Source organism: Bos javanicus, chromosome 11 (assembly GCF_032452875.1).
Source record: "Bos javanicus breed banteng chromosome 11, ARS-OSU_banteng_1.0, whole genome shotgun sequence".
In the NCBI taxonomy this organism is placed as follows: Eukaryota; Metazoa; Chordata; class Mammalia; order Artiodactyla; family Bovidae; genus Bos; species Bos javanicus.
In genome coordinates, this window is record NC_083878.1 from 68,360,781 (window position 1) to 68,388,318 (window position 27,538).

Sequence of the window (27,538 nt, forward strand, 5' to 3'; positions counted from 1 at the left end):
TAAAATGAAACATTTTTAATGCTATTTCCAGTAAGATACTTAATCTCAGAGAGACTGTGTAACTTTATAAAAGGAGTGGTGGCTAAATTCAAATAATGATGAGGACTAAATGAGAAAAATGATTAAGTGAGATTATAAATGAAAATGCCTGGGATGTAACAGGCAAATAGGAAATGTTCCATTCTCTTCTTTTCTCCTTAAAGGCAGGCTTCTATTCTGTGACTTTCAGTATCTCCATTCTGTGATCAGTGAATTAAAAAATAGAAACTGAATCTTACCACCTGTTAAGCTTTTTGGAGAGTAATGAAGGAAATAAAAATGAAGTGAACAAGCAATTACAAGCATTAGTTTGAAACGTCAATCAATATTGCCTTGACACCTGAATCTCTTTTTCCTAGTTCACTATCACCTAAATCTCCCAAAAGGTTTATACTTTTATAATTAGGCCAATACAAGATATAATTTATAAAAACTAGTGACACTGTGCTTTATTTGAGAAGAAAATAAAAGGATATGATTGGAACTCTGTCAGGATGATCTTCAACATTTTGCCCTAACCAAGGTATTATTAATTTTCCATGTTAGTATAAGGTGGAGTGCTGCTGACTTCTTAGAGAATTAGGAAGAGGTTGAAACAAACTCTAAAGGTGAGTCCCTCAGGAAGATAAGTGAGCTGGTTTTGTTTCTTTAAAAACTCTACCTAGGAATATCATCCAAGTTAAATGTAGACTATACACAGCAGCACCAAAAGGGCTATTTACAAGAAGAGTTTTTCTTCAAAAGAATTCACTTGAATGCACTGAGAAACTGCATCTTAGCTAAAAGTAGTTCACTAAGGAACAGAGCCATCTAAGTGTCTAACTAGTATTTAAAGTTGTCAAAGGGTGGGGATGTGCAAATTTAGCAGCAAAAGACTCTTGTTTTGCTTCAAGGAAAAGTGATGGTGGTCAGCGGGGCCAGTTCCAAGGGCTGGTCCAAGGGGGGCCGCTGGTCTTGGTACTCTGCCACATGCCCGTTGCGGTGGTGCCCATACTCAAACTTGATTCGAAGCTCACCAATCTTGGATTGGGGAAGAATATCTGGGATCCACTCAATGATGAAAGGTGTTGGCTCCTTTTGATCTGGGGAAGTGTTGCCTGAAGATAAAAAAGAAAAGAAAAAAGAATTGATTAGTACAATTCCAAAATAAATTTTCACAAATTTTAAAAAGAAAAAGAAGTTAAAAAAAAAAAAAAACTATATGAGAAGGAAAAAAGGTGGGGGGTGGGCAACAAGAATAATCAAGGCAAGCGAAAAGTGATTACTGCTCTATCTATCCAAAATAAAATTTCAGGGAACTGTCTGGCATTCTCAAATAAAATAACACCCAGCCTGGATGAAAATAGGGCCAAAAGAATCATAAGGAGAGGCCAGGCTAAGAGGGAAAGACAGCTGGATGAGATGAAAAGGGAGACTAGCAAGAAAAGGTCAAGTTTCAAGGAAACCAGAAAGAAACAGAATTAAAATCCAAATGGTTCTAAAATATATTACAAATCCATAATAACCACAAGAGAGTTGTAATGGCATATATCTAGACAGAGGAAAAGAACAAAACAGAAAGATCCAAAATGGATACAAAAAGAAGAGGAATTTAAAATAAGGCCAAAGTGGTATTTTCAATTAGTGTAAGAAATACAAGTAAGTGTTTCTTACAACAAACGGGGTGCATCAACTACATAATTATCTGGAAGAAACTAAAAGATGACAGAATCTTACTTCATAACTTACATCAAGATAAAGTCCAGAATATTAAAGATTTAAATGTGAAAAACTCAGATTAAAGAATGCTCTTGAATAAATATAAAGTACTAGCAGAATTAAAAATAAGCATATGGTATCACCTCTAAAACATGGAGACAATAAACATAGAAGACATAGTCCATTTAGCAAAAAACAGAAAAAACAAAAAGACAGGGGGTTTTCCTGGTGGCTCAGTGGTAAAGATCCTGTCTGTCAATGCTGGAAACACGGGTTCAGTCCCTGATCTGGGAAGATCCCCCGTGCTGAGGACCAACAAAGCCCATGAGCCGTAACTACTGAGCCTGTGCTCTGAGCCAGGGAGCCGCAACTACGGAAGCCTGTGCGCCCTAGTGCTCATGTTCCACAACAAGAGAAGCCACGGCAGTGAGAAGTCTGCACAGGGCAACGGGGAGTAGCCCCTGCTTGCTGCAAGTAGAGAAAAGCCTGCACCGCAAAGAAGACCCAGCGCAGCCAAAAATATTCAGTAATAATAATAAAAAACAAGAAGACAGAAGGCCAACTATATTAATTATGGTAAAGGGGATATATTAAAATCAGAGAAAAAATAAATAAAATACTGATAAGAGTTTCAACAAGAACAAAGTGTCACAAAAAAGTTAAAAGGATGGCAATCATCAGAAAAATGTAAAACAAAAGAAAGCTGGTGTCACTGTTGTAATACTGAATACAGACAAATTAAAGGCAAATGTTATTTTTAAATTGATGAGCTGTTGCTATAGGCTGAATCTATATTCTCTAAAATTTCTCCCTAATATTATTGTATCCTCCCAAAATTCATAAATTGAAAACCTAATCCCCAATGTAACAGTACTTCGAGGCAGGGCCTTTGGGAGGTGATTAGGTCATGAGGGAAGAGCCCTGATGAGTGAGATTGAATGCCCTTATTTAAGACCCCAGAGACATCTATGCTCTTTCCAAAATGTGAGGACACAGAGAGAAGCCTGCTGATGGCTATCTTTGAACCAGGATGCAGGCCCTCATCAGACATCGAATCTGTAGGAATCTTGGACTTCCCACCCTGCAGAACTGTGAGAAATAAATCTCTGTTAAGTCACCTAGTTTACAGTATTCTGTTACAGCAGTCCAAAGGGACTAAGATAATATATTTACATTGACATCTATCAATAACTCTGCTGCTGCTGCTGCTAAGTCACTTTAATTGTGTCCGACTCTGTGCAACCCCATAGACGGCAGCCCACCAGGCTCCCCTGTCCCTGGGATTCTCCAGGCAAGAACACTGGAGTGGGTTACCATTTCCTTCTCCAGTGTGTGAAAGTGAAAAGTGAAAGTGAAGTCACTCAGTCATGTCCGACCCTCAGCGACCCCATGGACTGCAGCCTACCAGGCTCCTCTATCCATGGGATTTTCCAGGCAAGAGTACTGGAGTGGGGTGCCATTGCCTTCTCCGGTCAATAACTCTAATGTACCAAAAAACATTGCATTACAATACTTAAAGGCTTTTGCAATATCAGAAGGCATGTAGAGAAACAAAACTGTAGTAGTAAATTGTATTACAACTCTGCTATCTAAGTTTTATAAATCTTAAAGCTATACAAAATTTTATATTGGATAAATAATACATTTGCTAGCACAAATTCATATCATACATTAGGTTAGTGAGAAAATATTTTTAAATTCCTTTAAAAAAATTGAAAAGGCACATCTTCTGAACTCAAAATAATAAAAGTAGGAATGGATACTTAAGAATATAGAAATCAAAAGCCTCAACCAAATAGAAATTTTAAATACAAAGTATTGGGAACACAGAAACTAAACTACGATTATAGACTATTTAGATATTAATAAGAAGAACCTTAAATGTTCCTATTATCAAACATGAATTTTAAAAGTTAACTGATAACTCCAAAAGGTATAAAAATTAAAAAGTTCCAAGAAAATGTTAGAAAAAGTTTTTAAAGAGTTCGGAAAGTTTAACAGACAAAAGTGGAAAATAGTTCAAAACACACAAATCATTTTCTATATAACTACTACCAAGACCCAAAAAAGATAGCCTCCAAAAAAGAAATTGTAGGCAATTAATAACCCTCTTTATGAAAGTGAAAGAGGAAAGTGAAAAAGTTGGCTTAAAGCTCAACATTAAGAAAACTAAGATTGTGGTATCTGGTCCCATCACTTCATGGGAAATAGATGGGGAAACAGTGTCAGACTTTATTTTTCTGGGCTCCAAAATCACTGCAGATGGTGACTGCAGCCATGAAATTAAAAGATGCTTACTCCTTGGAAGGAAAGTTATGACCAACCTAGATAGCATATTCAAAAGCAGAGATACTACTTTGCCAACAAAGGTCCATCTAGTCAAGGCTATGGTTTTTCCAGTAGTCATGTATGGATGTGAGAGTTGGACTGTGAAGAAAGCTGAGCGCTGAAGAATTGATGCTTTTGAACTGCGGTGTTGGAGAAGACTCTTTAGAGTCCCTTGGACTACAAGGAGATCCAACCAGTCCATCCTAAAGGAGATCAGTCCTAGGTGTTTATTGGAAGGACTGATGCTGAAGCTGTTTGAAACTCCAGTACTTTGGCCACCTGATGAGAAGAGCTGACTCATTGGAAAAGACCCTGATGCTGGGAAAGATTGAGGGCAGGAGGAGAAGGGGACGACAGAAGATGAGATGGTTGGATGGCATCACTGACTCAATGGACATGGGTTTGGGTGGACTCCGGGAGTTGGTGATGGACAGGGAGGCCTGGCGTACTGTGGTTCATGGGGTCGCAGAGTCAGACACGGCTGAGAGAATGGACTGAACTGAACTGAATACTTATGAATAGATAATAAAAAATCCTAAATAAAGTATTAGCAAATAGAATCTACATATATATTAAAAGAAAAAAGACCACATAGGATTTATTCCAGAAATGTAAGATTATTTCAATATTAGAAATTGATTCCTAAAATTCATATTGGACATCAACTGTACTTAAATTTCATTGCACTTGGGTCAGTAGAATTTATCTTTAGAGGTTTCTCAAAAGATGGTAAAAGGTATTTAAAAAAATTCAACTCCAGGGAGCTGCCTGGTGGTCTAGTGGTTAGTATTTAGCACTTTCACTGCTATGGCCCAGGTTCAATTCCTGGTTGATGAACTCCTGCAAGCTGTGTGGCAAGGCCAAAATATAAATGAATAAATAAAAATATTTTTTTTAAAACTATGTTAAAAATAAAATATAGCTCCAAATAAAAATAACTTAATAAACTAAGAATATGATATGCTATTAAAATAAAAAAAAATTTATCTGAAATTAATAAACAATAGTTCATTATTTACTAGTGAAACTTAGAGCAGCTTTTTCCAGAAATGTATTCTATATGAAATACTAATGGCATTCCCCTGAAAAGAGTTCACTGGTCAAATAAATTGGGGAAAATTTAAGTTATATAAAGTTCAATACAAATCTTTATTTCAGGATCTTTTTAATATGCAAATTTATAGGATGAGTTACTAGGAGAGATACATTATATTGTAAGACACAACTCACTACTGCCTCCCTACTCCAATTGTAACATTTTCTGAGATCTGAGTGTATCTTACAACTAGGGAAGTTTTCATATGGCAAAATTTCTTTTCCAACCAAAAAAGTTATTACAAAGTTGACTGAACATCTTACATTCAAGGGTCTTCAAATCAAAGAAATACAGTATATAGCATTTTTCAAACTTATCAGATCACGGAACACTTTTTTCAGAGAATATTTATCACTATCTCTTCTTCAAGACAGTTGGAAAATGCTATGCTGGGGGAATTTTACTATAGTAAAAACAATAATTTATAGTACTATAATAAAATGAAAATCACAGCTGCTAGCTTTACTATTATTCATTGTTGCTCTTGAAGTTGTAGGTAATTTAACAAGAAAAAGACAATGGTATAAACATTTGATAAGAAACAAATTTGTCATCATTTTTCAAGTGATATAATTAATTTCCCAAAAACCAACAGGGAAACAACTATCATCACTAATAGGAAGTCATTAAGGACAGCAATTTGATAGTAATTATACCAAAATCTGGAGAAGGGCATGGCAACCCACTCCAGTATTCTTGCCTGGAGAATCCCATGGACAGAGGAGCCTGGCAGGTTACACAGTCTGTGGGGTTGCAAAGAGTCAAACACGACTGAAGTGACTTAGCATGCATGCATACCAAAATCAAAAGCTTCCCATACACTGGCAGTAACCAGTTAGACACATGACAAACATCTTACTCACAAGAGTAGTTAAAAATATATTTCACAGGAGTTTGACAAAATAATTACAAATTCTAAATTTCTCCATGACATAGTTCACTGCCCTGAAAGTGCTTATAGCCTAGTTAGTGGAAAGACAGGTGAGTGAGTACTGACTGGATGGCTAGGACTGAAGGCTCTGACTGCCTGGGGTTGAAGATCAGCTCTACCACTTCACTAGCTGTCTAACTCTGGGCAGGTTACTGTACCTGTCTTCCCCTCGGTTTATTCATCTGTAAATGGGGATCACATTTACATATGTGATCGGCCCTGAGTAGGCCGATGAGCATTAAGTGAATTAATCTATATAAAGCACTTAAAATAACACCCAGCACAGAGCTCATTAAGTGCATTTTGTTGCAGGTGTCATTATTACTAAAATCCCGCAGTTAAAAATAGACAAAGCAAAAGCAATTCATCAAATACAAATGACTAACTGAAAAACTTACTCATTAATATTTGAGGGTAATGTACATTAAAAGAATGATAGGATATTTTTTGCCTATCAGATCCACAAAGATTAAAAAAGAGAAACTCTTTCATACACTTTAGCAGGAGTAAAGTGTAGAATTAGTACCATCTTTCTGGAGAGCAGTGTGACAAAAAAAATCAAAAGTCCTAAAAATGTAAATAAACTTGGACTCTCCAATTTCACTTTTCTCTTTTTAAATAGTTTTATTTATTTCTGATTGCACTGGATCTTCGTTGCTGTGCAAGGGCTTTCTCTAGTTGTGGTGCCTGGGGGCCCCTCTCTAGCTGTGGCGCTCGGGCTTCTCGTTGTTGTGGCTTCTCTTGTTGCAGAGCTCAGGCTCAGTGGTCATGGCACCCAGTCCAGTCTTAGTTGCTCTGAGGCATGTGGAATCTTCCCAGACCAGGAATCGAACCTGTGTCAGGTTCGATTGGCAGGCGGGTTCTTTTCCACTGTGTTACCAGGGAAGTCCTCCAATTTAACTTTTAAGAATTTATCCCCCAAAATATCCTAAATAAGTTAGGAAATAATTAAGGCCATAAAAGCTTCTTCTAAAAGGAAGTTAATTATAAAAGGAAGCATTGTTTATAATAGCAGAAAGTCTGATATAACTTAAACTCAGGGTTGATCAGAGTGAGATAACTTAATGAATGAATTTTATGCAGCTGTTTAAAAATGTCATATTCACAATAGCCAAAAGATCAAGCAATCCAAGTATCCAGACAGATGAATGGATACACAAAGTGTAGTCTATACATATAATGAAACATTTCTCAGCCTTAGAAAGAAAATTTGACATATGCTACAATGTGGACGAACATTGAAGACATTATGGTACATGAACTAAACCAGTAACAAAAGGACAAAAATTGTATGATTCTAATTTAAGTAGTCAAATTCATACAGACAGAAAGTGGAATGGTAACTAGGGTTGGGGGAGGCAGGAATGCAGATTAGTATTTAGTGGGGACAGTTTCAGTTGAGGAAGATGAAAAACTTTTGGAGACAAATGGTAGGGATGGTTGCATAACAATGCCAAAGCACTTTATGGCAGAAAAATTTTATGCTTAAAAATGGTTAAAATGTTCAGTTTTATATTATATATGTTTTATAATAATAAAAAAGTCTAAAATAATGTTGAAGACAGACATGGAAAGTTGTTCATGATATATTTTTAAGTGGAAAAAGCTATTTAGATATGATACCATGTTTCAGAAACTCTTTCTATGTACAGAAAAAAAAAAGAGTGTACACCAAAATCTTAATGGTGATGTCATCTATGGTGGATAGGATTGTGCTGTGTGCTAAGTCACTTCAGTCATGTCCAACTCTTTATGACCCCATGGACAGAGGACCCTGGTGGGCTTTTCCTGCAGCCTTCCAGGCTCCTCTGTCCACAGGATTTTCCAGACAAGAATACTGGAGTGGGTTGCCATTTCCTCCTCCAGGAGATCTTCGCATCTTCTCTCTTACGTCTCCTGCATTGGCAGGCAGGTTCTTTACCGCTAGGGCCACTTGGGAAGCATGGCGGGCGGGATTATCGGTGGTTTTTACTTTTCTTTATGCTCTATAGTGAAATCTATGATTTCTATATAATGAACAGGTATTACTTCTCTACTTTTATTTTAAAAGCAGTGGCTCAAATGAAACAAAACATCTTATCCCATGACTGCCTTTACAAAATGTATGAATGTGTCTTCTTCACTTAAGGGCAAGACCCAAAGTCCAGGATAGCATAATACACACAGGTGACCTTCAGAGGAAGGTCTGCTATTGAAACCACCAATTTACTTACCAACTTTGAGAAAAGTTTTTAGTTCCAAGGGTCGCAGCACTGGTTGCTTTTCTATACGACCGTAGGTTTCTGCTATGCTCTCTACTTCTACTTTAGGACATTTAAACAGCTCATAGGTCCCATCTCGGTTCTGGATAAAACTCCGGGTGATTTCCAAAGGCATCTGGAAATGGAGACAATACCCAGAAAGGTGAGAAAGGAAAACCTTTACAAGTAGACAAACAATGGATGACAGTAGGTTTTATTCATTCTTTCAAGTGCACTCAAGACTTTCCCTTGTATTTTCAAGTAAATTTTTTCAACAATTCTGCCTTTTCTCCTATATATTGTTCATGGCTTTCCCTTTTTTCTACAACTTTAATTTGAATTCCTGCCAAACCCTAGTGAACTGAACCCCTAATACCTTCATGGCTACATAACTGCTGCTGGCAGAGATCTGCTCTAAAGTCACTTTATTCCTTCCTCACTGCTCTGCTGGCAGCAGTCTTCTCCTAAAAACTCTATCGACAACACCTACAGCGCATGTCTTGTGTTTCTACCATCCTTGGCACTGAGTCAGACAACGCCTGAACTGAGTTTTATCTTTGCCACTAAACAGCAGGCTGAGCTTCCCACAGCCTGTTTATCATCTGCAAAACACAGTCCACACCAAGTCATGGCTGTGAGCTGGAATAGGGTGATATAGGTAAGTGATGTGCAACAGACAGAAGCTCGGCAACTTGACTTTACTCTGGGTTGTTTCGGTGCCTCCCTGCGCACCATGTGTTTCTTTCTGTGACATCCTGCATTTAAAGAAGTTCCTCCATTGTCTTTATGTCAGCCTAGGGCTAACATAAGTCTTCCCTAGTGTTCACATATAAGTTCTACAAATACCAATTTATTATTTTTCTGAACATAACAACGCCTTGCAATCAAGCTAATCTTAATGTATGAAATCACAGGATGTTGAGTTTTCCACATATTTCATTATCATAGGAAGGGAAAATCCTCAAGTTTTTAGGATCTGCTTGAAAAAAATGTTTAAAACTGTCTAATACTATCCCTGTAAAAAGGAACACAAACTAAGAATCATTTCTCTAATGAGAACTCAACTGCAGTTTGGAGAGGGACACCAAATTGTGCTGGACCGACTGACTTCACAAGTAGCATATCATCTCAAATTACACATATACTTCCCAGGCGCCTGCCAGTTAATCTAGGGCTCACCACAGATAGTAAGGGAGCATTATTTAATTTACAAGAAAAAGCATCCTTGTTTTCTCATCCCAAAGGAAAAGAAAAGAGGATGCTCCAATTGAAAAAAGAATACAACCTCAGGTTCCAGTGAATACCTATTAAAATCAGAGTTGGAACCATAAAGCCACAAATGTTCCTGAATAATCTCTTAGGATGAACAAAAGGAATTCTCTGTAGTGTCCGTAACTCAACGAGCTGGTGCTTCCTGCACTTGCTTCTCTCTCTTCCCCACTCTGCCCTCCCAGTGTTGTAGAAATCAGCTCTTACCTCCGGGGTATCTAAGATTTGTTTAACCTGCAGGATATTCGTGATATGCCAGGTATACTTGGAAAAGGTTCCCAGTGGCAAGGCATCTTTGCGAATAAAAGCTTTAAGGTAAAAACAGGGGACAAAATTAAGTACTGAAAAATAATAGCATTACCTGTGCTCTTTCACTGAATTTGTCATTTTAGTTTCTAGAGAGTTCAGTGAAGTGATATTCGTGCCTTATAGAATTTTGCCCTCTAAAAAAGAAATCCTGGGCTTTCCTGGTAGCTCAGTGGTAAAGAATCTGCCTGCCAATGCAGAAGACCTGGGTTCAATCCCTGGTCCCAGAAGATCCCACATGCTCTGGAGCAACTAAGCCCGTGTGCCACAACTACTGAGCCTATGGTCTACAGCCTGGGAGCTGCAACTACTGGAGCCCGAGTACTCTAGAGCCCATGGTCAGTAACAAGGGAAGCCACTGCTATGAGAAGCCTGTACAATGTAACTAGAGAGTACACCCCGCTCTCTACAACTAGGGAAAAGCCCACAAGCAGCAAGGAAGATCCAGCACAGCCAAAAATAAATAAATAAAATTAAAAAAAAAAATCCTATTTTTTCTTTTTTGGCTGTGCTGCATGGCTTGCAGGCTCTTAGTTACCTGACCAGGGATCAAACGCAGGCCCTGGCACTGAAAGCACTGAGTCCTAATCACTGGACCACCAGCGAAATCCCTAAAAAAGGAATTCTAGAAGCAAATCTATGAACAGGGTTTTGGCAAAATGTGGAGAACCAAATGATATGGATTTTTGCTATATGAAGTCTCTGATGCTTCCTTGAGATACTAATTTTGGGCATCTTAGAAACTTCTTTGTTTCATAAAACTACAGACACAAGACTCTATTATAAAACAGCTTCTTACAACTTTAGATACATCAGAGGTGAAATCAGAGTCCTTAAAATAATTACACAGAGTTTAAACCTTGCTCCTGCAGTTGCCAATCTATTACCCAGCTTCTCGATTATAAAGCAGTTCTACTGAAGGGCCTAAAAACATCTAAGGGATGGGTTAAAATTAATACATTAGACCTCAAGTGTAAACGGGAAGAATCAACATTGTCTCAAACGTTAGAGAGATAAGGTGTAAAGATGGGAGATTTTTATGGCCCTAAACAGAGTGATTCACAGTATGTACCATTTAAAGTGAAAGTGAAAGTGTTAGTTGCTCAGTTGTGTGCAATTCTGTGATCCCGTGGACTGTAGCCTGCCCGGCTGCTCTGTCCATGGAATTCTCCAGAATTCCTATTATATCATCAAATAACAATTTACTGAAGAAATAGCTCTGATTTCCAGCTATAGACACTCTTGGGCTATTAGCCCCTGAGCAATCTTTTCTTCCTCCTTTTTCCTCCCTCATTTTATTATACTACCTAATAAGTATCTTGAGATCTCTAGTAGAAAGATATTATATAAAATCAAGAAATAAGTACCAGAATACTGTAATGGTAAAATGTACCAAGCCTGAGAATCACTCCAAAAAGAAAATCTCCCTCTATCAAAAATCAGGAATCGTGAAAAAAAAGTTTTAGTGTTTGACACATACTGTAATATGCTTCTAAGAAGCCAGCCCAAATAACAACTGGAGCTTGCAATGCTTTTGTTGAAACTGGCTCATATCTAGAAAATACCCAACTTCTTGGTGGGCACCTTCACTGCCCTTCATTGGTGGTTCTTTCATCAAGTTGTGCTTTCTGAATCTTTCCGTCAACTCTTACTAGAATAAGCATGAGGCCTTTGAAGTGTGATCATTATTCTAAGAGCTGATGGGCTAAGGCTTCATGCTCTGAGCATGTAACTAGAAGACCTAATCCTGAAAATCCTGCACAGTTTTTCCCAAACATAATTCTGTAAGGTCCAGACATCTACAGCTATTCCTAAGGAAACATCTCGTACCTGTGGTAGAGTTGGGAAGCCGTTTCTTCGCGCTGCCGATGGATATTCTCTGTTGCAGGGCATCAAAAAAGGACTGAGGAATGTGGAAAACCAGTGGCTCTGGTTTGCCTACAGGAAATAAGAGGAATTCATTTAAAGAAACATAAGTGGGCTTTCTGGTGTGGAGGGAAAAGTAGAGGAAATGGAACTGATGAGCAGTAATAACTAAAAATACCACCGAGATTTCTTTATACAGAGGCAAAAACGAGCTTTGATGGACCTTTATGAGTCTAGCACTGCACTCGCCCTACTCCTGATCCCTTGCAATTATAACCGATTCTTGTCATCTACCAAAAATAACTTTTCTAGTCCTCAATTTTGTAAATGCCATCACAGCACAGACTTCTCCCTTTAAAGAGGACATGAAATGAGATGAGGACATTGAGGCTGAGTTGAGAAGGTAAACTTGATTCACTCCTGCTCACTCTCCCAGGCACTTGCTGCTTGTGTTCATGCTCTCAGATGGCCAGAACTGTGAGTGCCAGAGACTGCAAAGTTAGTACACTATCCAATAAGCATCAGTCTTCTCTCTGATCTGAAGGTAGGAAAACTGTTTGAAAATACTTAACAAACTTCTTTTTAAAAACTTACAAAACACTAGGTCAACAAAACGTCAACAAAAAATAGTGTTCAGGAGAGAGGCTGAAAAAACTCAGAGTTTTTCTTACTAACTCTGCCCAAGGGTCAAGCTCCAACACAGCAAAAACATCCAGAACCAAGTGGATTAATAGGTAACTTCCATCTCCCTGCATGCAACTTAAAGAGCAGTTCTTAAAGACAGTTCAGATACCTTTTTTGAAATAAAGATCAAATCAAGAAAAATAAAAGGTTTTCTGGAATTTCATATTAAGATTTTACATCCTTTCAATTGATTTTACCTGCTTAATTGAATGTAGAATGTCAATAACAAAACTGTCATTGCTTTTGAGCCACTATAATATTAATATAGGGGCTTCCCTGGTGGCTCAGATTGTAAAGAATCTGCCTGCAACTCTGGAGACCTGGGTTCAATCCCTGGGTTGGGAAGATACCCTGGAGGAGGGAATGGCTGTCACTTCAGTATTCTTACCTGGAGAATTCCATGGACAGAGGAGCCTGGTGGGCTATAGTCCACAGGATCACAAAAAGTCGGACACAACTGAGTGACTAATACACTTTTGAATATTAATATATATGCAGTTGATTTTATTTTTAGCCATGTGGCATGACTTGCAGGATCTTACTTCCCCAACCAGGGATTGAATCTTCGCCCTCAGCAGTGAAAATGTGAAGTCCTAACCACTGGACCACCAGGGAATTCCCATATAGGCAATTTAGAGAAGTCACTGAAGAAAGGAATTTTAAAGTTTCATCTTGAAATTAGATTATAGGCTACATGCAAAGATCATTACGACTCTAAAAGTGCTAACTCACCAGAACTCAGCTGATGGGATGCTAGGGTTTAGGTTTATAAATTAATCTTGAAAAACCCTTGTAAAAGACACAGAATCACAGTGCTGGAGGGAGCTGATGGTGACTTTGACAAAGGTGGTGGTAACAGAGATGGTGAGAGAGGGTGGTATAAGGAATGGGATGAAAAAGGGCCATAGTTTACAGCTTACATTATTTTCAATGTTCTATTTTATGTTTTGGGAGGTGGGTTAGTAGATATTTATTATATTATTTTAAAAAATATATAAATAAATGAAATTTTAAAAGAAAAGAAAAACAGACTCTCTTTTTAATCTTCCCCAGTTTTTTTTTTTTTTTAAATGATCTTCTACCTTTGCAGCATGCAAAATCTTTAGTTGCAGCATGTGGGAGCTAGTTCCCTGACCAGGGATCAAACCCAGGCCCCCTGCACTGGGATTGTGTCGTCTTAGCCACTAGACCACCAGGGAAATCCCTAAACTTCCCTAGTTTATTTTGTTTTTCTAAAAGTAACTTCTAAAATTTTATTTCTGGATAAATTTTATTTATTCTGAACCAAGGTATATAAAACTAAGCATGTATTTCAACACCTCCATTCTTGTTCCTTTCTTCACCATGAAGCCACAACTGTTCCAATCCTTTAACTCATCTCCTCCTACTGAGTGTCTGCTGTTGGGCTACTATTCCCTTTGGGGTGCTTTGTATTTAAAATGATATTCATAAAGTTCAACATATTCAGCAAAGAACATCAAAATGTTGTGAGGTTTATAAATAATGCCATGAAGAGTGTTTGAAGACCTGAGATGTATCACTTGGAAAAGAGAAGACCTGTCATGCAGGCCAATGGGTGTGTGCGGTAGCAGGGCCTGTTACTTGAAAACGGGAACAGAAAATTACTCCATGTGGCTGGAGCGAAGACTAAAACCAACAGGAAGTATTATTAGCAAACATTTCCCCTTAGTATGAGGAAGACCTTCCTCACAGCTCTCACTGTCTAACAATGTTATGAGCTGCCTCAGAAAGGAGTGAACTGCTCACCACTGCACAAAACCTGAAAACCATCCATCAAAGATGCTTTTCAGGCAATGGGCAAGGCCTGGTAGATGGTCCACTTCTGAAATTGCTGAGGTTCTATGAGGCTATCATGATCAACCCGAATGCAGCTTGTGTTCTCCAATCTTCCTTAGTAAACCTGTGCTATGTGCTGTGCTTAGTCGCTCAGCCATGTCTGACTCTTTTCGACCCCATGGACCGTAGCCCACCAGGCTTCTCTGACCATGAGGATTCTCCAGGCAAGAATAATACTGGAGTGGGTTGCCATGCCCTCCTCCAGAGGATCTTCCCGATCCAGGGATCGAACCCAGGAATCGAACCTGCATTGCAGGTGGATTCTTTACCATCTGAGCCACCAGGGAAGCCCTTAGCATATCCATGTAATTTTATATAATTATCTTAGTCTCACGGACTTCCCTGGTGGCTCAGACGGTAAAGCGTCTGTCTACAATGCAGGAGACCTGGGTTCGATCCCTGGGTAGGGAAGATCTGCTGCAGAAGGAAATGGCAATCCACTCCAGTACTATTGCCTGGAAAATCCCATGGACAGAGGAGCCTGGTAGGCTACAGTCCACGGGGTCACAAAGTGTCAGACACGACTGAGCGACTTCACTTTCACTTTCATCTTAGTCTCACATATTTAGATTTTTTTCCATACTTTTTTCCTCTCATGCTTTAAGTTTGAGGGTTTAGAGTGACCTTCTAAGGCTTGTTATCACCCTCATCAAATACACACCCTAAGACCAAGGCTGTCTATTTTTATTATTATTTGCTGTGGTTTTTCTTTTCCATCACCAAATTCAATTTTGTTGGTCCTGCATTTTAATTATGTGATTATTCCTTTATTTCATTTAGATTTCTACCGTCTTGTGGTCCAGTGACCTCTACACTGAAGCCCAATTACTTTTTTTTTCAAAACAGAGTAGAGCTATACACAATCACTTTAATTTCTCTGACTTTCAGCAACAGTGCAGTTAGATGACCAACACTTACCATCAAACTGATAGTGCATGGTTTGATGGATGCGTTCTGTGACACTGGCCAGCCAGTCTTGGAAGGATAAGGTCACTTGTGCCTCATCTAACAGCTGACCACAGGCTAGGAAAACGAAAAAAAAAAAACGTCATTAATTTTTATCTTTTCTTACAGAATTTAACAGTTAACTGAACTCTGAAAAAGCTAAGGAGTTTATACTATACAAAAGAGCAACAAGCCGAAATTCAATGACAGTAGGTAAATTAAGTGAAATGGAATACTGCAGGGATTTTCTTTTTAAAAATCCATCTAAAAAAAAATCCATCTAGAGAAAGAAAAAAAAAAAGAAATAGGAAGCTCTGAGAGACTAATAGGTTTAAGATTATTAACCACAGAAAGTTTGCAGCCTTTCAACATCAAACTGCAAACTGAAGAATGGTTGGTATAGAGCCATTAATTGACCAGATTCCCGATGAGTGTGTCTATATACTGACCTACCGTTCTATTTCTTCTCCTGAAATGTCTTCACATGTCTGAAGTATATATCCCCTTTTTATAAAGACGTAAAGATGCCAAAACTACTATTCATTTAAAATTAAAATTCTCATAGGTAAAAGCATCTAATGATAAGCTGGATGAAAAACTATTTTCTTTTTTCTTTGTATCAAAGTGATACTTTTAATTTGTTTACTTCCTGACCTTCTACAAACATTTGTTCTTGGAATGTGTAAGTTCTTAATTAAAATTGAGATTTGGTCTTGTGCTATTTGCTGACATGACTGAAGCGATTTAGCGCACACACACACGCACCATCTGCTATTTATATATTTATTGGTCTTGTCTTCAAAACCAGAGTGTGAGCGTAGAGATGACGTCTAATTTTTAATCATCCCGCCAAAGTATATGAGAGTTAAGAAGATGCTGATCCCCAAACATACAGGCTTAACTCTTCTGCACAGAAAAGTGATATATATATATATATAAGTTATGTTCAAATCAAGTCATTCTGTCTCAAAAATTCAGAATGATATTCCTGTTACTGCCTTTCAGTGTTTTCAAATTTCACTAATTTTGTATTTCTTAACAAATATTTATCATTGTATAACTGTAAAATATGTTTCTTCTTCAGTTTTGAACCACCTATACCAACTACATGTGGGTAATGAGCAACAAAAATAAAATATTCTACAAAATCCATGATGCTAAATCATGTCAGTAATTTTTGTTGCATTTGTTATTTAAAAGACAATTTGTTTGTGAGCTTGTTTTGAGGCAGTGGGAGGGATTGCACAGATCTTGGCCTTGGTGCTTGCTATTGTTTATCTAGGGGGACAACATGCAACATTTCGCGTGATTATATTCCCCTGGGCTTATTTAGGATAATTTTCCACCTCTTTACCCTATTCTGAGGAAGGGACACTTACCCTGCCTTTTTAACGAAGAAGCAACCACAGGCTTCTTCAGGCCACTTTTCCTTAGATTACCGCTCACTGCATCTGGAGGTAGCAGGGAACTGTTCGTCTGTGCACCTAAACCACAATCATCATAGTGTTTAACAAGACGTCTGCAGAGTATAAATCAATTCAACGTTAATTTCTGAAGTCTAAAACATATAAAATGCCTGTTAATTTCTACATTAGCTTAGCTTCAGTTTCTAAAAGGAATTAGCATTAGCCTTTATATATAACATTTAAAGTGTCTTACACTCTTTACAGGAAGTTGGTGGGGGGACTAGAAGTGAAAGGAAGAAAATAAATTCGCCCTTTGTTCTACGTCTCAGACAATCACTATCAATTTTCTGGTGAAGCAGTGTTCATTTTCTTTTTTATAAATAGTTTATTTTGCTGGTTTTGTGATTTTAAGGACCTGTGATTACATCTGCCTTCATGGATCACTGCCTTGCTGTGGCGAAGGGGCTTGCGTAACTCAATGAAGCTATGAGCATGCCATGCAGGGCAACCGAAGACCAATGGGTCATAGTGGAGAGTTTGGACAAAATGTGTTCCACTGGAGGAGGGAATGGCAAACCATTCCAAGTATTCTTGCTGTGAGGACCCGATGAACTGCACAAAAAGGCAAAAAGATAAGACAACGAAAGATGAGCTCCACCCTCCTTGCTCCCCGCCCCCCCTGAGCTCAGAAAGTGTCCCCTGGGCTAATGGGGAAAAGTGGAGGGCATCACTAATAGCTCCAGAAAGAACGAAGCAGCTGGGCCGAAGCAGAAAATGATGCTCGTTGTGGATGTGACTGGTGATGGAAGTAAGTCTGATGCTGTAAAGAACAGTATTGCATAGGAACCTGAAATTTTAGGTCCATGAATCAAGGTAAATTGGATGTGGTCAAGGAGAAGATGGCAACAATGTTGAACATCAACATCTTAGGAATCAGTGAATTAAAATGGATCAGATCAGATCAGATCAGTTGCTGAATCGTGTCCGACTCTTTGCGAACCCATGAATTGCAGCACGCCAGGCCTCCCTGTCCATCACCAACTCCCGGAGTTCACTCAGACTCACGTCCATCGAGTCAGTGATGCTATCCAGCCATCTCATCCTCTGTCGTCCCCTTCTCCTCCTGCCCCCAATCCCTCCCAGCATCAGAGTCTTTTCCAATGAGTCAACTCTTCGCATGAGGTGGCCAAAGTACTGGAGTTTCAGCTTTAGCATCATTCCTTCCAAAGAAATCCCAGGGCTGATCTCCTTCAGAATGGACTGGTTGGATCTCCTTGCAGTCCAAGGGACTCCCAAGAGTCTTCTACAACACCACAGTTCAAAAGCATTAATTCTTCGGTGCTCAGCCTTCTTCACAGTCCAACTCTCACATCCATACATGACCACTGGAAAAACCATAGCATTGACTAGATGGACCTTTGTTGGCAAAGTAATGTCTCTGCTTTTGAATATGCTATCTAGGTTGGTCATAACTGTCCTTCCAAGGAGTAACCATCTTTTAATTTCATGGCTGCAGTCACCATCTGCAGTGATTTTGGAGCCCCCAAAAGTAAAGTCTGACACTGTTTCCACTGTTTCCCCATCTATTTCCCATGAAGTGATGGGACCAGATGCCATGATCTTTGTTTATGTTGAGCTTTAAGCCAACTTTTTCACTCTCCACTTCCACTTTCATCCAGAGGCTTTTTAGTTCGTCTTCACTTTCTGCCATAAGGGTGGTGTCATCTGCATATCTGAGGTGATTGATACTTCTCCTGGCAATCTTGATTCCAGCTTATGCTTCTTCCAGTCCAGCATTTCTCATGATGTACTCGGCATAGAAGTTAAATAAGCAGGGTGACAATATACAGCCTTGACGTACTCCTTTTCCTATTTGGAACCAGTCTGTTGTTCCATGTCCAGTTCTAACTGTTGCTTCCTGACCTGCATACAAATTTCTCAAGAGGCAGATCAGGTGGTCTGGTATTCCCATCTCTTTCAGAATTTTCCACAGTTTATTGTGATCCACACAGTCATAGGCTTTGGCATAGTCAATAAAGCAGAAATAGATGTTTTTGTGGAACTCTCTTGCTTTTTCGATGATCCAGCGGATGTTGGCAATTTGATTTCTGGTTCCTCTGCCTTTTCTAAAACCAGCTTGAACATCAGGAAGTTCACGGTTCACATATTGCTGAAGCCTGGCTTGGAGAATTTTGAGCATTACTTTACTAGCGTGTGAGATGAGTGCAATTGTGCGGTAGTTTGAGCATTCTTTGGCATTGCCTTTATTTGGGATTGGGATGAAAACTGACCTTTTCCAGTCCTGTGGCCACTGCTGAGTTTTCCAAATTTGCTGGCATATTGAGTGCAGCACTTTCACAGCATCATCTTTCAGGATTTGGAATAGCTCAACTGGAATTCTATCACCTCCACTAGCTTTGTTCGTAGTGATGCTTTCTAAGGCCCACTTGATTTCACATTCCAGGGTGTCTGGTTCTAGGTCAGTGATCACACCATTGTGATTATCTGGGTCTGAAGATCTTTTTTGTACAGTTCTTCTATGTGTTCTTGCCATCTCTTCTTAATACCTTGTGCTTCTGTTAGGTCCATACCATTTTCTGGCCTTTATCGAGCCCATCTTTGCATGAAATGTTCCTTTGGTATCTCTAATTTTCTTGAAGAGATGTCTAGTCTTTCCCATTCTGTTGTTTTCCTCTATTTCTTTGCATTGATGGCTGAAGAAGGCTTTCTTATCTCTTCTCGATTCTTTGGAACTCTGCATTCAGATGTTTATATCTTTCCTTTTCTCCTTTGCTTTTTGCTTCTCTTCTTTTCACAGCTATTTGTAAGGCCTCCCCAGACAGCCATTTTGCTTTTTCGCATTTCTTTTCCATGGGGATGGTCTTGATCCCTGTCTCCTGTACAATGTCATGAACCTCATTCCATAGTTCAACAGGCAGTCTATCTATCAGATCTAGGCCCTTAAATCTATTTCTCACTTCCACTGTATAATCATAAGGGATTTGATTTAGGTCATACCTGAATGGTCTCAGATGACCATTATATCTACTACTGTGGGCAAGAATCCCATAGAAGAAATGCAGTAGCCCCCATAATCAACGAAACTGTCCGAAATGCAGTACTTGGGTGCAGTCTCACAAATTACGGAAGGATCTTGGTTCATTTCCAAAGCAAACCATTTAATATCACTGTAATCCAAGTCTATACCACAACCACTGACACTGAAGAAGCTAAAGTTGACCAGTTCTATGAAGACTTATAAGACCTTCTAGAACTAACACCAAAAAAAAAGATGTCCTATTCATCATAGGGGATTGCTATGCAAAAATAGGAGGTCAAGAGATACCTGCAGTAACAGGCAAGTTTGGCCTTGGGAGTACAAAATGAAGCAAGGCAAAGGCTAACAGAATTCTGCCAAGAGAATGCATTGGTCACAGCAAACACCCTTTTCTTACAACACACAGATAACTTTACACATGGACATCACCAGATGGTCAATACTGAAATCAGATTGATCACATTATTTGCAGCTGAAGATGGAGAAGCTCTATACAGTCAGCAAAAACAAGACCTGGAGCTGAATGTGGTTCAAATCATCAGCTCCTTATAGCAAAATTCAGGCTTAAACTAGAGAGAGCAGAGAAAACCACTAGGCCATGCAGGTACAACCTAAATCAAATTTCCTGTAATTATACAGTGGAGGTGATGAATAGATTCAAGAGATTAGTTCTGGTAAACAGAGTGCCTGAAGAACTATGGATGGAAGTTTGTAATATTGTATAGGAGGCATGGACCAAAACCATCTGCAAGAAAAAGAAATGCAAAAAGGCAAAGTGGTTGTCTGAGGAGGCCTTACAAATAGCTGAGGAAAGAAGAGAAGCGACAAGCAAGGGAGAGAGGGAAAGGTATACCCAACTGAATGCAGAGTTCCAGAGAACAGCAAGGAGAAACAAGAAGTGAAAGTGAAAGTTACGCAGTCGAGTCTGACTCTTTGTGACCCCATGGACTACACAGTCCATGGGATTCTCCAGGCCAGAATACTGGAGTGGGTAGCCTTTCCCTTCTTCAGGGGATCTTCCCAACTCAGGGAGCAAACCCAGGTCTCCTGCATTGCAGGCGGATTCTTTAGCAACTGAGCTACAAGGGAAGCCCAAAAATATTGGAGTGAGTAGCCTTTCCCTTCTCCAGCAGATCTTCCTGACCCAGGAATCGAACCAGGGTCTCCTGCACTGCACGCTATTCTTTACCAGCTGAGCTATCAGGGAAGCACACAGAGAAACAAGAAGGCCTTCAATGAACAATGCAAAGAAATAGAGGAAAACAACAGAATGGGAAAAGACTTGAGATCTCTTCAAGAAAATTAGAGATATCAAAGGAACATTTCCTGTAAAGATGGGCATAACAAAGGACAAAAACGGTATGGACCTAATAGAAGCAGAAGAGATCAAGAAAAGATGGCAAGAATACACAGAACAACTGTATAAAAAAGATTTTATTGACCCAGATAACCACGATGGTGTGGTCACTCACCTAGAGCCAGACATCCCAGAGTGTGCAGTCAAGTGGGCCTTAGGAAGCACTGCTGCCAATAAAACTAGTGGAGGTCATGGAATTTTAGCACAGCTATTTAAAATCCTGAAACATGATGCTATTAAAGTGCTGCACTCAATATGTCAGCAAATTTGGAAAACTTAGCGGTGGCCACAGGACTGGAAAAGGCCAATTTTCATCCCAATACCAAATAAGGGCAGTACTAAAGAATGTTCAAGCTACCAGACAATTGCACTTACTTCCCATGCTAGTAAGGTTATGCTCAAAATCCTTCAAGCTAGGCTTCAGCAGTACTTGAATCGAGAACTTCCAGATGTACAAGCTGGGTTTGGACAAAGCAGAGGAACCAGAGATCAAATTGCCAACATTCGCTGGATCATAGAGAAAGTAAAGGAATTCTAGAAAAACATCTTCTTCTGCTTCATTGACTACACTAAAGCCTTTGACTGTATAGATCATAACAAACTGTAGAAAGCCCTTAAAGAGATGGGTATACCAGACCACCTTACCTGCCTCCTGAAAAACCTGTATGTGAGTCAAGAGCAACAGTTAGAACCTTACATGGAACAACCGAATGGTTCAAAATTGAGAAAGGAGTACAACAAGGCTGTATAGTGTCACTGTGTTTATTTAACTTATATGCAGAGCACATCATGCAAAATGCAGGGCTGGATGAGTTGCTAGGAGAAATATCAACAACCTCAGATATACAGATGATACCAACCTAATGGTAGAAAGTGAAGAGGAACTAAAGAGCCTCTTGATGAGGGTGAAAGAGGAAAGTGAAAAAGCCGGCTTAAAACTCAGTACTGGAAAAATGAAGATCAGGGAATCTGGTCCCATAACTTCATGGCAAACTGAAGGGGAAACAGTGGAAGCAGTGACAGATTTCCTCTTCTTGGGCTCCAAAATCACTGTGGATGGTGACTGCAGCCATGAAATCAGAAGATGACTGCTTCTTGGAAGGAAAGCTATGACAAACCTAGACAGTGTGTTAAAAGCAAAGACATCACTTTGCTGACAAATGTCCACATAGTCATGGCTATAGTCTTTCCAGTAGTTATGTACAGATGTGAGAGTTGGACCAGAAAGAAGGCTGAGTGCCAAAGAATTGATGCTTTCAAAACTGTGGTGCTGGAGAAGACTCTTGAGAGTCCCTTGGACAACAAGGAGATCAAATCAGTCCATCCTAAAGGAAATCAACCCTGAATACTCATTGGAAGGACAGATGCTGAAGCTGAAGCTCTAATACTTTGGCCACCTGACATGAACAGTGGACTCATTGGAAAAGACCCTAATGCTGAGAAAGATTGAAGGCAGAAGCAGAAGAGGGTGACAGATGATGAGAAGGCTGGATGGCATCACCAATTCAATGGACATGAACTTGGGGAAACTCTAAGAGAAGGTGATGGACAAGGAGGCCTGGCAAGCTGCAGTCCATGGGGTCGCAAAGAGTCGAACAACAACAACAAAAATTATACCAGGATTACCAGATTTAGCAAAAACAAATTTTTTAATTTCAAATAATTTTTTATTATAAATGTGTCCCCAAAATTACATGGAAATACTTACACCCAAAAAATTATTCACTGTTTGTATGAAATTCAAATTGAATTGAGTATTCTGTACTTTATCTGGCTACCTGAGTGATGTAACACTTCTACAAACTCCTTACAGTCAATTTTAATGGCTGCCTGGCATTCTCTCAAGTGGTTTGTTTAACTATGCCCAGTGGTTTGGCCCCTTAGTTGCTTCTAATTTTTCGTTACCATAAACAAATACCCAATGAGCATCTCTGGACAAAATGTTTTTCCTATATCAAGGATTATTTCCTTTAAAAAAAGATTATTTAAAAGTAGAATTACTGAATTACAGGGTATACATTTTTTTTTTTTTTAATTTCAAGTTTTCTGGGGAAAGACTCATAAGTAAACATTTAACCACAATCTCTGCTCTATATTGCTGCCAGAATTCTCTCTCAAAAACACAGAAATAACCAAGTCGCTGTCTCTCCATCTTTCTCCAGCGTCCCAGCACCTAAACCACGCACAACCACTTGACCCGCCTCCAGTAATACTCCCTCTGTGGACAGGAACATTTTTCAAGGTTCTTAACAAATACTGCGAACTACTTTTACAAATGACTAAAGCAACTTACCCTACATTAGCCATGCTGAAGAGACCAATTTGCCTGTGGTCTCATCACGTAAAAAAAAAAAACTTTGCCAACTTGGTATCCAAAAGTATCTTGTTTTAATTTTGTTTTTATAAAACATTTGCATTTCTCTCTTCACTAGTGAGTCTGGAGTTTGGTCCACATGTGCAGACCAGGTAATATTTTCCTTTCATTCAGAGTCTAGGTCTTTTAACACTTATCAACTATGCCACTTTAGCATTTTCACATTGATTTATATGAGTCCTTAACTGACACTGATATATTTGAATTAAAAAAGAAAAAAAATACACATATAATGCCGCCTACTGAAAATGCAGAAAACAAAGTATATTTCTAAATTATCATGGAAAATATAATTAAACACTATCACAAATTTTTAAACAGACATCTATCAATGAAAACTTTGTAAGTCTATCCTAAGGCAGATTAAGGTGTAAAACTAGTCTGAAATGATTCAGGGATGAACAAACATATCAATAATACAAGCAGAGTTTGAGTGGATCTTATACTTGGCCAACAGAACCAACTCTTAGCTTGACAAAGAATTATCAATAAGGGTAAAACTTTTTTTAGACAACAACAACATTACCTCTTGTATTTGCTGAGATTCAGTGAAACATATAAAACACAGTAAAACAATATCTAAAGGTCACACCACCAACAAACGAAACAGCTTCTCACCAGATACTTCCTCCTTTTTCCTCTTCTTTGGCTTAGAGGCGGTAGACTCACAAGCTGATACTGGTGATTCTGAATGGCAACCTAACTGGGGCACAATAACCTCCTTTAGACCTAAAATAAAACAAATTTCTGAATTATTAATACTATCCATGAATAACTATGGGTCCCAACCTAGAGAAAAATTAATTTCTAAAAAATCCAAATCCCCAAAACAAATTACAGCATGACTGCCTGCTTAAATCAGTTCATTTAAAGAACTCCCCAAACATACGTTCTTGTTCATGGGCCATTAATATGATAAAAGGCTCTACAGAGAAATATAAAACAAAAAATTTGGGAGTTGCTGCAAGCTAAAGATCATTCAGAAATGAAAATAAAAGCACAAGATAAAAATGTTAAAAACAACGTTAAGTCTTGATGTAGAAACTTTAAAAGATTTTTTGAGTAAGGTACTAGTTTTCCCCATCTTCAAAGATAAGAAACAAGCAAGTGAGACAAAATAGAAGGTACTTTTTGTTTTTTCTTTGTTTTTACTAACATAGGGCACCTGTAGAAAAGTAAAAAAATCAAAGCAAAGCTAACTTTGCTTGATTCATTGACTCAGTGAAAATGCCCAAGTTTCATTATTGTTAATTTCAACCAACCAACCAACCTTCATGCAAGTGTGCTGACTGGAATTAAAAGAAGGAATGCTTTTCTTTGGATTTATCTAGCAACTGCTTCTGAAGGTTGCTAGGACAATCTCCAAATGCCATCAGCGGGACTCTTTCATCGCCGTTTTAGAAAAACAAGAGTAAATGTGTCAACCACACCACCTACCGCTGGAATCAAAGTTTAGGAAGTCTGAGAATTCCTGAGCCAATGTCTCGTCACTGGCAAAGGCACAGATGCAAGCAAAGAAATGAATGCATCTCTGGACCGCCTCATCCTTGGAAGCATTCGACTTGTGTGACTTTAGAGTCTGGCAGGAGCAGAAGAAACGGCGTTCAGGCAAGCTTTTGGCACCGATTTTCTGCACAAAGGATGTATGTAAATACCCCAAACTATGCTTCTGGCTTGCTTTGCATTTCACCACCAGAATGTTTTTAGTAATCCTCTGTACAAGGGGACCTGTGGGTTCCGTGGCCAACTGCCAGATGGTTTGCTTGGTTTCTGGGGAGGCCTGCATGGCATTCAGGACCGAGCTCTTTAGAGTCAGAGGGGTGGCCTCTGCCTGGCAGTTCACTGCCAGCTTGATGTGCTGGCACTGGTTCTCCACAACGCCCTGGGTGGCAGCTTTCAGGCATGAGGGAACATAACACCGGCCAGAGCTCAGCTGAGTGATGATGGTCCCGTCCACCGTCTGGATGGTCGTCTCTGAAACACCTAGCTCCACAAAGCATCGGTAATCGGGGCCCCGGTCTCTTTGCCGCACTGAGTAGACTTGCAGATCGGAGCCTGTGATGATTTTGACAGCTTCAACACTAGGCTGCTTCCGGGCACCGTACCGGAAAATGGTCCCACATGTCTTGTTCTTACAGCTCAGTCCCCGGGTTCCATTGTATGTGCCACATCGGGGACACTTTCTGATCCCCCTCAATGTGGCCTTCCCCAAATCAGATAAGAAAGCTGGAACTTTGGTCCTTAGAGAGTTTGGTTCCATTCTTCACAGGTTCTAGAAAGGACAATAAGCTCATCAGCCCGAGTATACATGTACACACACACACACAGTTAAAATCACTTACAATATGTAGTACAGAAAAGTAAAATGAAAAGAAGCTATCCACTGTAGAAGCTATCAAACTGTACCCTCAAAGAAAACATCCATTTAAACCCTCAAATAAAATAAAAGTGTAGGAAACTTTGCATTTTGCATCTCTCTAGTTTTAAGGCCTAATGTAATAACTGAAATATTTCTCAAGATTCAGTCTTGTTTTATACAACAAGCTAGGTTAACCTAATCTTTTTTTGATCACACCAAGGGATCAATGGCAGTGGAAGCACAGAGCCCTAACCACTGGACTGCCAAGGAATTCCCTAGTTAACCTGATTTCAACATGCACAGATGTTTGACTTGAGCAACTGGATGAGTTCTTTCTCTTTCACCATTCCCCACAAAACTCAGACCAATCTTACCTGTATCAATTGCCAGAGTATCCAGAAAACAGTATAACCTGAATTCGTAAGACCTAAAAAATGTTTCATTAGTTTGTGATGATCATAGAGGACAAATGAAGATGCAACAATTTGCAGAGTAAAAAACACTGTTTAACTCAAGTCTTCTGAAGTTTGAACTCTGTGGTGTAACAATGGAGACATTCTGCCTCCTCCTTCTCGGCCAGCCAATGGCAAGTCTCATGCCCAGTGTTCCATAGTCAAAGATTCCCACTGCCCTAAGTGGAGACCATGGCAGCCTGTAAGTAAAACAGGAAAAAACTATTAAAGTTATACAGAGAGTGATTCTTTCCTTTTAGAAAAGAAAAGTCTTTCACAAATATTTGAGAAATATTTGATAGAAATTATCATGGTTGTTTTATACTTCCAATCACAAGAAGGTAAAACAGTGCTAATGTCACTACACAGGGAGCTTTCAAAAACACCTAGAGCCAGGTATGTAAATAGTCGAACACTCAGCCTTCCTAAGAGTAATGCACTGCCTTTTTAGAGCACTTTATGCTTTTCAACATGCTTTTATGCTCATTATTTCATTTGAACCTCACCATATTAGTGTCACCATATTTGAGCCAAACAACAATGGCTTTTCAGATGAAAATCAAAAAGTTAAGTAACTTGCCTGAGGCCACCTATCAAAATCAGCAGTGTGGTTGCCACTAACCCAGTGTCTGCTAAAAAGAATGTGAATCTCTGTTTCTGATTTTCCCCCAACATTATGAACATTTTCAAACATATAAAAAAACAGAATTATACAGTCAACCTTCATATACCCACCCACTAGATTCTAAAATTAACCTTTTACTATATTTGTTTATTACATATCCCTTTCTTCATCTATCAATCCCTTTCATATTTTGATGCATTTCAAAGTAAGCTGCAGGTATCAGCAGCATGCATATTATTAACTAAAGTTGAATATTTTTAATGCTTTTTAAAAAGGTAAATCTGCTTATGATTTTGAAGTAAGGTGTGAGATTTGCTTTTGCTCTCTGACCCCAAAGAACAGGCTTTTTTTTTTTCCCCAGGTGTGCTGAGTGTTGCTGTGCGAGGGCTTTCTCGAGTTGCAATGCATGGGCTTTCTTGTTTACTTTCCCTGCAGCATGTGAAGTCTTCCCAGACCAGGGATCGAACCGATATCCCCTCCATCAGCAGGTGAATTCTTAACTACTGGACCACCAGGAGCTAAGGACCACCAGGGAAGTTCCCAAAGAACGGTCCTGATAAAAGACTCTCCCTTCACATCTTCTCTAGTCCACTGATTAACAAATGGAAAAGTACAAATAAGAAAAATCTAGGAATGCCTACATTTTGG

The 27,538-nt window shown here is 39.1% G+C and overlaps 2 protein-coding genes across 7 annotated transcripts in view; both read right to left on the reverse strand.

Moving 5' to 3' along the window:
- Positions 1 to 26,278, reverse strand: C11H2orf42 (chromosome 11 C2orf42 homolog). The gene is made up of 9 exons (XM_061432897.1): positions 26,188 to 26,278; positions 24,892 to 25,726; positions 24,073 to 24,183; positions 16,639 to 16,743; positions 15,233 to 15,337; positions 11,738 to 11,845; positions 9,809 to 9,909; positions 8,306 to 8,468; positions 1 to 1,136 (listed from the first exon to the last, which is right to left on the reverse strand). The coding sequence occupies exons 2-9, from the start codon at positions 25,712 to 25,714 to the stop codon at positions 928 to 930; spliced, it is 1,725 nt and encodes a 574-aa protein (XP_061288881.1). The 5' UTR covers positions 25,715 to 25,726; positions 26,188 to 26,278; the 3' UTR covers positions 1 to 927.
- TIA1 (TIA1 cytotoxic granule associated RNA binding protein) overlaps positions 26,270 to 27,538 on the reverse strand; it is a 55,135-nt gene continuing 53,866 nt past the window's right edge. For all 6 annotated transcript variants that reach the window (XM_061432901.1, XM_061432905.1, XM_061432902.1 and 3 more), the window contains one exon: positions 26,270 to 26,465. In XM_061432901.1, the coding sequence (XP_061288885.1) occupies positions 26,270 to 26,465 (196 nt within the window). The remainder of the gene's footprint in view (positions 26,466 to 27,538) is intronic.

Excerpts from the sequence above, each read along its gene's own strand:
- C11H2orf42 (XM_061432897.1), bottom strand. The coding sequence starts at position 25,714 with ATGGAACCAAACTCTCTAAGGACCAAAGTTCCAGCTTTCTTATCTGAT. Across the intron at positions 24,184-24,891 it reads CCTAAACTTTGATTCCAGCG|GTCTAAAGGAGGTTATTGTG; the intron begins GTAGGTGGTGTG and ends GTTTTATTTTAG. Across the intron at positions 1,137-8,305 it reads AAAAACTTTTCTCAAAGTTG|GCAACACTTCCCCAGATCAA; the intron begins GTAAGTAAATTG and ends TTTTATCTTCAG.